We start from the raw sequence: 14,575 nt of genomic DNA, 5'->3' as shown, positions 1-14,575 counted from the left end.
AGCATAGATGCTGTAATTTCACTTGCTATGGAACCCCTTTTTAATTTATTTAAGTAGGCTCCATGCCCAATGTGGGGTTCAAACTCATGACCCTGAGACCAGGAGTTTCATGCTCCATGAACTGAGCCAGCCAGGTGCCCCTAAAACCCCTTATTTATTTATTTATTTATTTATTTATGTTTGTTTGTTTGTTTGTTTGTTTGTTTTATGTAATTTATTGTCAAGTTAGCTAACATACAGTGTATACAGTGTGCTTTTGGCTTTGGGAATAGAGTCCCGTTAAACATCACTTACATACAACACCCGGTGCTCATCCCAACAAGTGCCCTCCTCGATCCCCATCACCCATTTTCCCTGCCCCCCCCACACCCCTGTCCCCATCAGCCCTCAGTTTGTTCTCTGTATTTGAGAGTCTCTTATGTAAAACTCCTTTTTTAAATGTATAGAATATGCTTATGTACGTAACCTACCAGATGTATATGGTAACAACAGTTGCATCTGGGGAGTAGTAATTGGAGTGGAGGTGTGGGGGTCAAGTGAGGGAGGGTGACCTTTTCACTATACATCCTTTTAAACTAGTTGATTTTTTAAACCATATACATGTATTACTTTTATTCATAAAGTTTATTTATTTTGAGAGCTAGCAAGTGCGGGAGGGGCAGAGGGAGAGAGAGAGAGAATCCCAAGTAGGCTCTGCACTAACAGCGCAAAGCCTGACTCGGGGCTTGACCCCACGAACCTCACGAACTGTGAGATCATGACCTGAACCCAAATCAAGAGTCGGAGGCTTAACTGACTGAGTCATCCAGGTGCCACTACATGTATTACTTTTTTTTTTTTTTTAAACATTTTTATTTTTGAGACACAGAGAGACAAAGCATGAACGGGGGAGGGTCAGAGAGAGGGAGACACAGAATCCGAAACAGGCTCCAGGCTCTGAGCTGTCAGCACAGAGCCCGACGCGGGGCTCAAACTCACGGACCGCGAGATCATGACCTGAGCCGAAGTCGGCCGCTTAACCGACTGAGCCACCCAGGCGCCCCTACATGTATTACTTTTAAAGGCAAAGGAATATTTTAAATATTTTCCATTTTTTATACCTTATGCTTTGTTTTCCATATTTTCTACTATGACTGTGAACTATCCTGAGGAAATAAATTAAAATTCAACATTTGGCATAGAAGACTTAAAAGGTAGGAGGATAGTGGATTATCAGAACATTTTCTAGGCCAAAGTCAGGAGAAAAGTATTATTCCTCTAGTTCTTAGGTGAAATTGGTTGGGGAAAAAACATTGTCCAATATTTTTGCTTTGTGTGGAGAATCCTCAGTGTATTTTTTTGGTAATACATAGTTTGCTGTTTTCATGATACAAAACCTTTTTCCTCGGATGTTATGATGTGGTTTTTAAAATCGTCTTTCCTAGAGATTGTGATATGCTACTTCTGTACCCTATGTTGAAAATCACTTATCTAACGTGTGTCTCGCTAAGTAAAAACGATGAGTGCTCCATATGCTGATTGAAATATTTCAGCTAAACTTTATGTGGTTTTTATTTCAGGATGAATTTACAGGAATTGAGCCCTTGAGTGAGGATGCTATTATCACGGGTTTCAGGAATGTAACTATATGCCCTAACCCAGAAGACACTTGCGACTTTGCCAGAGCAGCTCGATTTGTGTCTACTCCTTTTCATGAGATAATGTCCTTGAAAGATCTCCCTTCTGATCCTGAGAGACTGCTGCAGGAGGAGGATCTAGATGTGAAGATCTCTGAGGACCAGCAGACCGCTTGCGGCATCACCTATAATCCAAGTCTCAGCATCAAGAAGCTCAGGTGATTGTAGGTTGCACAAACCAGATTGTTTGAGTGATCTTTTATTCTGTGTGTGTTTGTCAGTGATAGTGATCATTTATCAAGCTCTTACTACCTGCCAGGTACTGTGCTGAGTGCTTGCTTTACACAACAGTAGGACTCCCCATGAGAAAGTGTCCATGGGATTTAATAACTGATTTGAATATGAGGGTCAGAAGAAGTAAATTGTGATGGTTATGCGACTGAGAGGCCCAGGAGGATTAGGGTGTCTTTGGGGGAACTTGGCAAAGTGTACCTGTTGGGGAGAGATTTTGTTTTGCCTTTAAAATCGAGTTTTAAATAATGGTAGAATATGGTACACCTGGGTGGCTCAGTCGGTTAAGCAGCCGTCTTTGGCTCAGGTCATGATCTCTCCTGTTTCACGAGTTCAAGCCCCATGCCAGGCTCTGTGCTGACAGCTCAGAGCCTGGAGCCTGCTTCAGATTCTGTGTCTCCCTCTCTCTCTGCCCCTCCCCCACTCATGCTCTGTCTCTCTCTCAAAAAAATTAATAAACATTTAAAAATTTAAAAAAAATAGTAGTGGAATAGCTGGATACACTGACTTCAGATAAGCAAGTAGAAATGTACTTTTTTAAAGTATCTTTTAATGGAGAGGTGGCAATGAATAAAGAATGGTATTGAGGGAATGGCATAAAGAGCCGTGGGCTAACTATATTTAAAAGTTGGCAAATGTAAACAAATTTTAGTTTTAGGAATATTCTTTAATTTGCCAATTTATGCTTTTAAAACTGCATTTTCAGATTTTTTTTCCTAACAAACTTTTTATCACATTTGCTAGCATTATCTTGAGTGATTTGGGTTTCACTTTCTCTTTCTTGACCTTTTCTTATTGAAGAGTAAAAAGTCCACAGATAGGATAACCAAGAAGAAAGTTGGTATCTTAGTCAATGTTTCCCAGTAGTTTAGAATAGATGTAGAGTAGGCATTTAGTATGGATTAGGTGAATAAAGCATAAATTTAGAAAATCTAATGCTGAGTGTTGCTTGTCAGCCAAGGTAGATAAAGTCACCTAGATTCTGATTATGAATCTATATCTGTTTCAGGAAAATAATGGACTTTGAAAATTAAATTGAATTAAAATGAATATTAAATAAAATAACAAAGATGAGTTAATATATATTATCCCTGTGAGGACTGACTCATTTGTGGTTCTTTCAGCCCAATTATCGAAGACAGCCGAGAAGCAACACACTCCTCTGGGTACTCTGGGTCTTCTGCCTCAGTTACAAGTTCCTCCTCCATCAAATGTCTTCAAATTCCTGAGAAACTGGAGCTTACTAATGAGACTGCAGGTAGCTTCATATGTACCACTTGTAAACAAACATACATCTGCATTCATGTCTAGTGAATACTTATTTATCTCAGCAAACTGATCTTTATGTTTTGTTCTCTAGAAAAGTTACCATAAATTATGAAACTTCTAGAATGAATCAGTACCACCTGAACAGCATAAAGAACTGAAATATGAGTGCTGTTAGGTTAGCAGTGTTGACTGTGCAATCTTGGTTTTGGGTCCTCCCCGCCCCCCCCCTTCCACCTCTGTTTATAATACACATTGAGGTTTTGGGGTGATCCCTTTGTCAACTTTTTTTTCTCCCAGACAACCCTACTCAGTCACCCTGGTGTCCACGGTATCGCAGACAACTACTAAAATCTCTATCAGAGCTGAGGGCCTCAGCAGAATTTTTTGTAGAAGATAGACCAATGCCCAGGTTGGAAATAGGAAAGGAAATTGAATTAGGTAAGTATCATTGGTAAGTGGGTTTTTTTGTATGACAGTATACAAGTAAGTGATTATTTGTACTTGAGCTTGATGTTTGAGCACAATAAATATTTTTGGATTATAAGAAACAGCATTATAGGGGCTCCTGGCCTGCTCAGTCAGTAGAGCGTGTGACTCTTGATCTCAGGTAATGAGTTCAAGCCCCACACTGGGGGTAGAGTTTACTTAATTAAAAAAAATTACTCATCCTTTAAAAAAACAAACAGCATTGTAGCAAAATGAAACAGCATTATAGAGTTGACACACTGATAAGTTCATGTCCCAGTAACAATAGAGATTCTGTTTTCCCCTCTTTCAACTTTTAACAAATGATTTTGAAAAGTATTCTCGATGCTGCTAACTGGCAAATACAAAGTGCCTTTAGCCCTTAAACCAGGAAGTAAAAGTTAAGGAGCTATATACATTCACAATGATTTTTAAATGGAATCATACCTTCTCAACAGGTCATGAGGATTATTGCATTAAACAAGAATACCTAATATGTGAAGATTATAAATTATTCTGGGTGACACCAAGAAACTCTGCAGAGTTAACCATAATAAAGGTGGGACTGGTTCTTTGTCATTTCAATTATCTTGTAAAAAAAAAAACAAAACAATGTGGGTTGAGGCAGTGATTGTGGCCCCATGGTACCATCAAATCCTTTGAATAGTCTATCAGCTTCCTGATAGAAAAGTCAGTGAGACACCAAGAAATCACTCACCATTATATGTCAGGATGAGATATCAAAAATGAGAGGCTATTGTGTAAATCTCTTAATATGTCTAAACATACTAAGTATTCTATCAATGTTATCTTTTTTAGGAAATATCCTGAAATTTTCTGGCCTGCTCCAATCTGGATAAGTTACATTCTGTGTTTGACACGCACACACACACACACACACACACACACACTCACTCACTCGCTCACACTCACACAGTATTACCTTGACATTTCCATTCACTATTATCCTAGGGATTCATGTTACCTCTTTCTTACATTGGATGCCCAGTAATACTGGCTCCCATTTTTCTTTCTTTCTTGGTTTAAGGCCTCATATTTTAGTAGCTTCCTGAGAAAGGATGCATGTGATATACATTTTTTTGAAATCTTTCATGTCAGAAAATTCTTTAATCCACATCTTTACTTGATTGGTAGTTTGACTGGATATTACAATTCTAGGTTCAAAACTTTTTTTCCTTAGAATTTTGAAGATAAGCTTTATTATCTTTTGGCTTGGGGCCTTGCTTTCTAAAGTCTTTTGCCATTCTTTGTGTGAGACTGTTTTTCCCTCTCTGGGAATCCTTGTAGGATCTTATGTTTGTCCCCAGTGTCCTGAAATTCCACAAGTATATTATGTTTTGTTAAAAACCTATTATCTCCCGTACACTAGACACTGGATGGCCATTTTAATCCCGAAACTCCTTCAGTTTTGAGAAATTTTTCTTCAAAGAATAAATTATTTCTTCTTTTAAGTCTTCTCTGTTCTCTCATTCTAGAATTCTTTTTATTAGGACATGGAGTCTCTTAGAGATCCTTTAAAAATCTTATCTTTTTTCTCTTTTTCTCTTTTTTTTTTTCTTTCTGGAATGTTTTGTCAACTTTATTTTCAGAACTTTTATTGGATTTTTCTTTTGTCATGCATTTGATTTGTAAGAGCTCTTTTTTATTCTCGAGTTTTTCTTCTTTGTAACATTCTTCATTTCAAAGGTGGAACATTCCTTTTCTCTCTGAGTATATTTATGATGCTTTAAATTTTTTTTCTCCCTGCATCATCTGTTTCCTTTTGTCTGTTTTGAATTCAGTCTTTCATATTAGAGGCTTTCTTCAAGTCTTTGACTTTCTATTCATATATAAGCATGGGACTCTAAAAGCTCATTTAAAGCTCTTTGATATAGAACCTTGACACTGTTGGGCCTCACTGTAAGAAGAGTTCACATGGCCATTCAATAAATGCCTCAATCCTGGAGGTCTTTTCTTTTAAGCTGATCAGACCCTTCAGAGAAAACTTCTAATATCCTGCCTTGATCATATAATCCTGGCTGCTGGCTTCCTGAAAACTAAGTGGGAAAATTAGTCTGGAGAGTGGAGGGGTGGAAAGGTGCATCTTAACATTTGATATATAAACTTTTTCCTCTTCCCCCCAACTCTTAACAATGCCTGGTGTCCTCTAGTCCAGAGCCCTTCTGTTTTATACTCTTTAGGGGTTAACTTTTGGTCTTCTAGAATGGAGGAGAGGCAGTTAGTCTGGGCTACAGGAGTTACTCCTGTACTTCTAACCTCCACGTGAAGTTACTCCTAACTTCCACGTTACTGGAGTTCATCCACTCCTGTATTGGCTCCACCTCCACCCTTACTTCTGTAGGTGATTGGTGCCATCAGTTTTACACTGTGGGGAGATGGTCTTGTAGCATAAATTTGGTTGCTCTCAGCTTTCTCCACTGCTAGAATCAGCTCTCCTTGGGTCTGCTAAGTGGATTGCCTCATACTGTTTTCCTTCCAGCTTCCAGAATTTGTTGCTGCTGTGTTTTTTTATTATAGATTTATGACTTTTAAAACATTCTTTTATTGTTATTTCTGTTGTAGTATCATAAGGGCTGGAGGGAATGTTTTCAATCTGCCAACCATAACCATAGATTCTGATAGCTCTTATTTTTAAAATTTCTTACAGGTGTCCTCTCAACCTGTCCCATGGGACTTTTATATCAACCTCAAGTTAAAGGAACGTTTGAATGAGGAGTATGATCATTTGTGCAGCTGTTACCAATACCAAGATGGTTGTATTGTTTGGCACCAATATATAAACTGCTTCACTCTTCAGGTTTGAGTAATATATAAACATATTTGTGTTCCATTTAGCAAATGAATTTAGTGCAAGATTCCTGTTAATCTTCTAGAAATAGATCAGTTAAATTATAAATTAAAGAGTGCCTGGGTGACTCGGTTGGTTAAGCTTTGGACTCTTTAATTTCAGCTCAGGTCAAGGGCCCACAGTCCTGAGATTGAGCCCTGTGTCAGGCTCATGCTGGCTGTGAAGCCTGCTTAGGATTCTCTCTGCCCCCCTCTCTCTCTGCCCCACCCCTGCTTGTGTGTGCTCTGACTCTCTCTCAGAACAACAACAACAACAACAAAATTATAAATTAAAAGCATTGATCATTTTCCTTTCCCAAGTTCTCTTGACCAAGAACTTCTTTGGTATTTTTTTAACTTTTTATTATGTCAATTTTCAAACATAGACAAAAATAGCATTGTGCAACGACCTAGTCATCTAACTATGATCATCATCAGCTCATGACCACTCTTATTTTAAATTCCTGGTGTGATAATTCAATATTCTTTCCATGTCTGGTTTTGATGCTTGCTTTGTCTCTTTAAATTGTGTTTTTTTGCCTTTTAGTATGTCTTATAATTTTTCTTGATAGCCAGACATGATGTACTGGGTAAAAAGAACTGCTATAAATAGGCCTTTAATAATGTGGTGATAAGGTGTGAGGGGAAGGAAAGCATTGTATAGTTCTATGATTTATGTTCTTTTATAGTGAGCCTTTCCCTCTGGACTGTGTACTTCACAAGTATTTCTCCTCCCTTAGGTGGGACAGGATGGCTAGAGTGGGCTGCAGTTGGGTATTTCCCTTCCACAGGTCAAGTAGGCTCTGAGAATACTCTAGCAGGTTAGGCTCTGGTCAACTAGTTTCTCCTGAGACAGTGCTTTTTAAGAACAGAGTGCTCTGGCCTGTTTCAAAATGGTTCCTTTTCCACTCCCCCTCTAGAAGCACAGAGAATTTTTCTCCAATGTTTAGTGTGAGAACCGGATCTAGTTCCTAGACATAAAACTCACAGAAGTGTGAGGGACCTTCCCCACCCCCTCCCATGCTTATAGATCCTAGAAGAGTTGGTTTTTCAGTCTGTTAAGCTTTTTACTTGTTAGGACAGAGTGGCAACTTCCAAACTCCTTACATAAGGAATGGTCTATTTTTGCTACTCTTGTTTTGTCTATGCTACCCCCCACTAGATTATATTTAGAACCCAAATACAATATATCATTCTATTCTTTGGAATGTTCTTAAGAAGGTTTTGTTGCATATTTTGATGGTAATATGAATTTTCTAAAATGGTTGGAATGAAACTACCATTTATAGAGCACCTATTATGGGCCCGGCTAATCCTTGATGTTCTTCATCCATTATTTCATCAAACCCTTACAGCCTCACAGGAGAGCAATGTTGTTAACACTGGGACAAAGACCCAACTACAAAGGAGTCCAAATTCTAGTAGAGAACGACAAGGAAGAGTACAAAGCAGCAGGTAGCAAGGTATTAAGTTTAAGTACAGTCATCCCAACCTAAGAAGTATGTGAATTTTCTGTCCTTTTGTTTCCAGGATCTTCTTCAACACAGTGAACTTATTACCCATGAAATAATAGTGTTGGTTATTTATAACCTTTTGACAATAGTGGAGAAACTACACAGAGCAGAAATAGTCCATGGTGACTTGAGTCCAAGGAGTCTGATTCTTAGAAACAGGTTGGTCCTTTTCATTCCCTTATAATTCTGTCAACTTTCTCTTAAATATGATAGTTTCTGGGGCGCCTGGGTGGCTCAGTTGATTAAGCGGCCAGCTTTGGCTAGAGTCATGATCTCATGATTTGTGAGTTCCAGCCCAGCATCAGGCTCTCTGCTGTCAGTGCAGAGCCCACTTCAAATCCTCCGTCCCCCCCCCTCTCTGCCCCTCCCTAGCCCCATCCCCATGTACATCCGCGCATTTTCTCTGTCTCTCTCTCATAAATAAATGTTTAAAAAAAATATATGACTAGTTTCCAATTCCTTTTGCCTTTTGATAAATGCCATACGGAGGAACACAGTATGTTAAGAGAGTTATTTGCTATCTAAAAGTCAATAATCATTTGGAATACTTTAAAAGAATTCAAAGAAAAAATACATTGAGGAAACATATTAATTCATAAAAAAGAATTAACCTCTCAGTATTGTGATGATTACTGTCTAGAAGAGATATAAAATATGAATATTTGGAGGAACGTGAAGTAGATTGTATAGTCTTTCTTTGAGTGGGGCCAGTGCAGATCTAGTGAAGATTTTAGCAAAACTGAGGCACTTCTTGGTTTCAAAACCAAAGCTTAATTAAGTCAAGCCAGACTGAGGTAATTGTCAAGAGAAGTGGGTAAAACCAGAGTGCAAATGCAAACTATGCCAAGAAAAAGGGCTTGGTGTTCAAATTAAAACCAAGTTTAGACATCACGTTCAAGGAGTGAGCACAGAGCAAGAAATGTATAGTTTTATGATGGCCAAAAAATGTTGTATCTTGAACCAAGGAAAATTGGGAGCGAATGTAAATTTTAAAGTAAAATCTATCATTCTGTGATGGGATTAGTCAAAGCCTATATTTAAGAATATAGCACCTATCACTGATAGTAATCAGGGATTTGAAGGAACTGAGAAAAGCAGAGACCAAAGGAACACATGAAAATAATTCATTCTTCTCTGTCACATGTGTAGTTCTTCTGTTTATTTGGAGAGTAGCTTTATTGCATGGAATGGCTAACAAAGAAAACATAATTAATAGTGAACTTAGTGTTTAAAATTGTCTTTTTTTATTTCTTTTTTGTTTTTTTTAAAAAGTAAATAACAGTTGGAATTACAGATAAGAGTAAGAGAGAATATGGTGTTCGTTTAATAAAAACAGGATAGTTTACAGTAGAGGTGGCATTTTACAAAAAAAAACTGCCTTATATTGTTGTTTCAGTTAAATTCTGAGAAAGAGGAATCTGAATAACACTTGGAAAACCTAATCTATATAATGAACAAGAAGGCCTATGACATCTATAAAAGCTTATTTCTTCCATCATAATTCTTATCAGTGTGTAAAACATTGCTCTTGTATGTATTACTGTGTCTAGTAAGACAGAGGATTGCACTCTACTTTCAGTATTTATGTTATGTAATAAACATAGTATGATAAATGTTCTGTGGTGGGTATACATTATGGTTTAGATGTACTTTTGTCACTGGACTAATCTCAACATTCCCCACTTAAGGTGGACACATCTGCTGCTCTTACAGGTGCATTTTCATAGCTAACCACTGGAGGGAGCTGTTGGCATAGCTAAGAGTCACCTGCAGTACCTATTTTTTTTCTTTTCCTTTTTTTTTTTTTTTTTTTAAGACCGGCTCTGCAGCTTCTTTCATGGCCTATTTTTATTATCTCTTTCTCTTAAATCTGGGCTTAGAATCCACGATCCTTATGATTGTAATAAGAACAATCAAGCTTTGAAGATAGTGGACTTTTCCTACAGTGTCGACCTTAGGGCGCAGCTAGATGTTTTTGTCCTCAGCGGCTTTCGGACTGTACAAATCCTGGAAGGACAAAAGATCCTGGCTAACTGCTCTTCTCCCTACCAGGTAAGTGTAAAAGAAGCCTGAGCAAATATGGAAAGGGTTTCTTAATCTCTTTCTTATCTACATAAGCCATGAAAGCTAGTGTTTACTGATATTGTCTCGCCTGGAATAGATGACCTAGTTTTCAAATAGCACCAAGTCAAGCAAAATGTACCATTTTTCTATCATAACATTGAAGACTGTACACATACACGTGCAGACACATGACTAACTCAGTAACCTAAATGGCAGGGCCATTTCTATAGCTTATCTGTTGTGTGGTCTTTTATTAGACATTTTCTGTAATCTTTGTGAAATAAGGAGAACAGTCTGCTCTGTGTATGTCAAAATTGTTGTGAGGATTAAATGGAATAGTGTGTATAAAAAGAGTATTAAAGTGTAAAGTGTTTTATATGCTAGCATTGTATACAAAAATTCCTCTGACTTGTCTCTGAACATTTGGCATTCGCTGATTGAATATGTAGCATGAACTTGAACTATCATTCGAACCACGTTTAGATCACAGAGGCCATGCAAATTCAGTAGGTCTACAAATTTGAATTGGACAGTCAGATATTTTTGTTCTTCAGGACAATTTTGTTCTCATCTTTTATTCTTAAGGCTAAATCCTAGAGTTAGCTCTGTTGATCACTTCTTTGGGGGAGCTTCTCCCTTTATGGTAAGGGTAGGGAACAGTCTACTAAAATGTATGTCATAAGATAAGCATTATAATAACTTTCAACTTTCTACATAAATAAGTTGCCATGATCGTAGCAGAGAATTATTTTAGCTGATGGTGCTTTTTGTGATTTCAGGTAGATCTGTTTGGTATAGCAGATTTAGCACATTTACTATTGTTCAAGGAACACCTACAGGTCTTCTGGGATGGGTCCCTCTGGAAACTTAGCCAAAATATTTCTGAGTAAGTATTGGTGATTTCAGGGTCTTTGCCTGTCCACATAATTTTCTCTTGCTCTTGGATGCCCTCTGCTTGGGCAGCCTTAGTTTTCTTATTCCAAATGCCATAATTCCATTAATTTCAACCGGTTTCCATTAGAATATCAGTGGAGGATCTAGTGCAGGACAAAGGAATTGCTAATTAAAAATAAGAATCAAACTATTCAGACTTCAGGACATCATTCTGTACCTAGATGTATCATAGAGACTGTGACTATGATAAGGAAGCCTCTCAATCTAAAAGTGTTAATAGAAACATTTCATGAGAATAATTTTCTAACCAATTGATGTTAGTCTTATACTCCTTTTCAGTAGCTATTGTTATCAAAGTTAATAAGCATTTCTTGAAGAGAATTAAATTTCTAAATTATATACTAATTTTAGGCTATTTATTTAATGAATGGTCAGAACCAAAGCAGAGAACTGAATCTCCTTAGAGAAGTAAATGCTCCCTTAATAAGAGCTGCTTGGTCTTAGAACCTTAGTATTCCCTTAAGCCTACTCATAAAACTTATTAAATATCCCATGTTCCACTTTAGCTTATCATAGCTAATAACTTCCCAGAATAAGCTTCCCAATCTATCACTTATTGGTATGTTCTTTGGCTTAAAAAAAAAAAAAAAAAAAAAGACAATGTTGAGAATTTAACACCCCTTCTCCATTCTCCCTGCTCCCAACAAATTGAATTATGTATTTTTTTCTTATTTAATTCAGAATTTGGCCAGTCTTACTTGTGTCTTAAACATGCTTTAAAAACAGGCTTTAAATATAATGTAAGACCTGTAGGATAAATTCAGGTATCTCTAGTTGGTTATGGTCCTAGGTGGGTCTAATACAAACAGGTGGCATCAGTTGGGGTTTCCTAATAACCCTGCCTTACACAATAATAGAAGCTTCTCTGATTTAAAAAAGTTACAAACATCACAGACTTAAGCAATAGTTACTTCAGTCAAGCTTAGTATTCTCAGAAGATTGTGAAGATAATAAAACACTGGGCTGGAGGAGAGGGAGAACTGCTGTCTCTGTAAGACCTACCTAGACTTTAGGAAAGTTAGAGAAGAGAAGCAAAACTCATATTTCTTCTATTGAAGAACAGTGCTGCATCTTAGTGCACAGAGGAAATTTATACATTCAGATCAGAGACTTTCTCTTTACATGCATTGTGTTATTGGCTTTCCCCACCAGAGTAGTCTTTTTTTTTTTTTTTCCACCTTGTGCTTTGACAGGACTACTTGAATGCGCTCTAATCCTAGAGTTGTAGCTACTACCTTAAATTATTTAGTGCATAAATGTACCACTGATTTAAATCCAGAGTTCTTTTATGTGCCTAATCTTGATGGAAATGGTTTTATATATTTTTAGGCTAAAAGATGGTGAATTGTGGAATAAATTCTTTGTGCGGATTCTGAATGCCAGTGATGAGTCCACAGTGTCTGTTCTGAGGGAACTTGCAGCAGCAATGAATGGGGTGTTTGACACCGCATTCCAAAATCACCTGAACAAAGCTTTATGGAAGGTAGGGAAGTTAATCAGTCCTGGGGCTTTGCTCTTTCAGCAAGATAGGCAGTCAAGTCTCTCACAGATTCCTGCCTAAAACCAATGGTTGTATTATGGAACACTGGGCCTGGGTATGCTATAATTTAATTTAGAACACATTTAGGTACACTACCAACACATTTCTACTTTTTAGTAGAGGTATATTTCTAGGTAACTCGCATTTTTTACAAGGCCACTATTCTTGGCCTTGTCTAACTAACAAAGAACTGTTTTATTCTTAATGGGCTCCATAGGAATGGGTACCTTATTGTCATTTAACACATCTGTCTCTACTTTTCCCTGTACATTTTTCTTGTGTAATTTGTGACATGTACCCTAATGGTCGCTATGTATTTTTAAGTAATAAAATAGTATTTGTTGAATTTGTGCTTCTAACATCTCATCTACTTTTTGCCAACTAAGATAACAAATGGCTTGATTTTGCAGACAGGAGCTGTTTTACCGTGGGAATTTATATATATCCTAGACATGGAACTGCTATGATAGAATCATAATAAAACAGAATAGCCAACCATTCCTTCGGGTGCTCCTCACCTTCCACTAAGTGGCCTAGATTTAAAAGTAGATAAAATTATTTCTGTAAGGCCAAATTTCTTAAATTTCAAGCAGCAAAATTGTTCGTTTTGATTCTATTTTAATGTTTTCATTTTTTATCCACAAGACCCTTTTGTGTGTTTTATATAATCCAGTGGTGCTGCAGCTCTTGGGTCTCTTGATTAGGATTATGGCTGTTAGAAAGGAAGAGAGAAGGTTTTGAACAGGGTGTAGCAGCCTTTTAGAAATGGAATAATCATTCTGTGACATGCAGAATGACTTGGGGCTCAATGAAAGAATGGAAGCAAGTTTTGTCGTTTGGAAGATTTGAAGAGATAGAAGGGCAGAATGAAAAGATAACTTTGAAGCATGCACTAATTGGGGAGAGAGTAGCTCTAGATGAAGTATTGGACCCCCAAACAGAAGCACGAATTATACCTGGCCTTAGGCATAGGGAGGAAAATTGGAAGAATGGGGCAATGAAAATGATCTGCTTCATTTCTGAATATCAAAATTCTCATATGTGCCTCCCTCCATGATGGTGCCTGATTATTTCTGTGTGTGTGTGTGTGTGTGTGTGTGTGTGTGTGTGTGTGTGTGTGTGTGTTTTGACTCTAGTTGTCACTGTTACTTCTCTAAGATTGCTGGAAAGCAGAAAATTCTAAGTATATCTCAACTAAAAATATTTAAGCGTATATAGTTAAAGCGCTGAAATATGACTTGAATCTGAAAGATAATCAACTTAGAAATTTTTGCTTTTAACCAAAATACAACTTTTCAAACATTTTTATGGTCGCTTTTTGTACAACTGATGATGTAAAATTATGTATCTTTATCTTTTGTGTAATTGGACCCTTCTACGCCTCTGCTCTCCTCATTTCTCAATCCACACCTTTGACACATTAAAATCATTAGTCTGAGGCTGGACAGTAAATTTAGATTCTTTCTTAACATAGGCATAACTACCATCTAGTGAATTCTTTAAGAACTTTAACAGAAAGCCTGAAAAACCACTGGTCTATAGATAAAGCTTTGTCTTTCAAATTCCACTCTGAGAAGAAAGAGGAGAATCTGAGGAAGTTCCATTGTTAGAGAACCTGCAACTGTTTTGCCAGCTCTCCCTCCTTTCCCCAGCCCCTCCAACCCCAACCCTTCGTTGTAGAAGGAAGAAGACAGTTAGGACCTGTGATGTCCCTTTTTTTTTTTTTTTTAAATGCTTATTTATTTTTGAGAAAGAGAGAGACAGAGCATGAGTGGAGCAGGGGCAGGGAGAGAGGGAGACAAAGAATCTGAAGCAGGCTCCAGGCTCTGAGCTATTAGCGCAGAGCCTGACTTGGGGCTTGAACTCACGGACTGTGAGATCATGACCTGAGCTGAAGTCGGACGGTTAACTGACAGAGCCACCCAGGCGCCCTAGGACCTGTGATGTCTTAGTTTTTTCTTTGCCTGAGCATACAACCACCAAGTGGGCATATTTCCATTTCCCTTGTGTTTTAT

The 14,575-nt window shown here is 37.6% G+C and overlaps 1 protein-coding gene across 1 annotated transcript in view; it reads left to right on the top strand.

Annotated features, from left to right (window-relative positions):
• The window catches only part of BUB1B (BUB1 mitotic checkpoint serine/threonine kinase B), a 50,749-nt gene extending 37,843 nt beyond the window's left edge, over positions 1-12,906 (top strand). Inside the window, exons 15-23 of the mRNA XM_042942437.1 lie at positions 1,560-1,834; positions 3,032-3,165; positions 3,474-3,614; positions 4,100-4,200; positions 6,310-6,459; positions 8,019-8,161; positions 9,883-10,054; positions 10,846-10,952; positions 12,350-12,906. Coding sequence (XP_042798371.1) covers positions 1,560-1,834; positions 3,032-3,165; positions 3,474-3,614; positions 4,100-4,200; positions 6,310-6,459; positions 8,019-8,161; positions 9,883-10,054; positions 10,846-10,952; positions 12,350-12,581 — 1,455 coding nt within the window. The 3' untranslated portion in view covers positions 12,582-12,906. The remainder of the gene's footprint in view (positions 1-1,559; positions 1,835-3,031; positions 3,166-3,473; positions 3,615-4,099; positions 4,201-6,309; positions 6,460-8,018; positions 8,162-9,882; positions 10,055-10,845; positions 10,953-12,349) is intronic.
• Positions 12,907-14,575: the final 1,669 nt, after the last annotated feature.

This window comes from Panthera leo, chromosome B3 (genome assembly GCF_018350215.1).
Source record: "Panthera leo isolate Ple1 chromosome B3, P.leo_Ple1_pat1.1, whole genome shotgun sequence".
Taxonomy (NCBI): domain Eukaryota; kingdom Metazoa; phylum Chordata; class Mammalia; order Carnivora; family Felidae; genus Panthera; species Panthera leo.
This window is presented reverse-complemented; position numbering and strand designations above follow the sequence as displayed.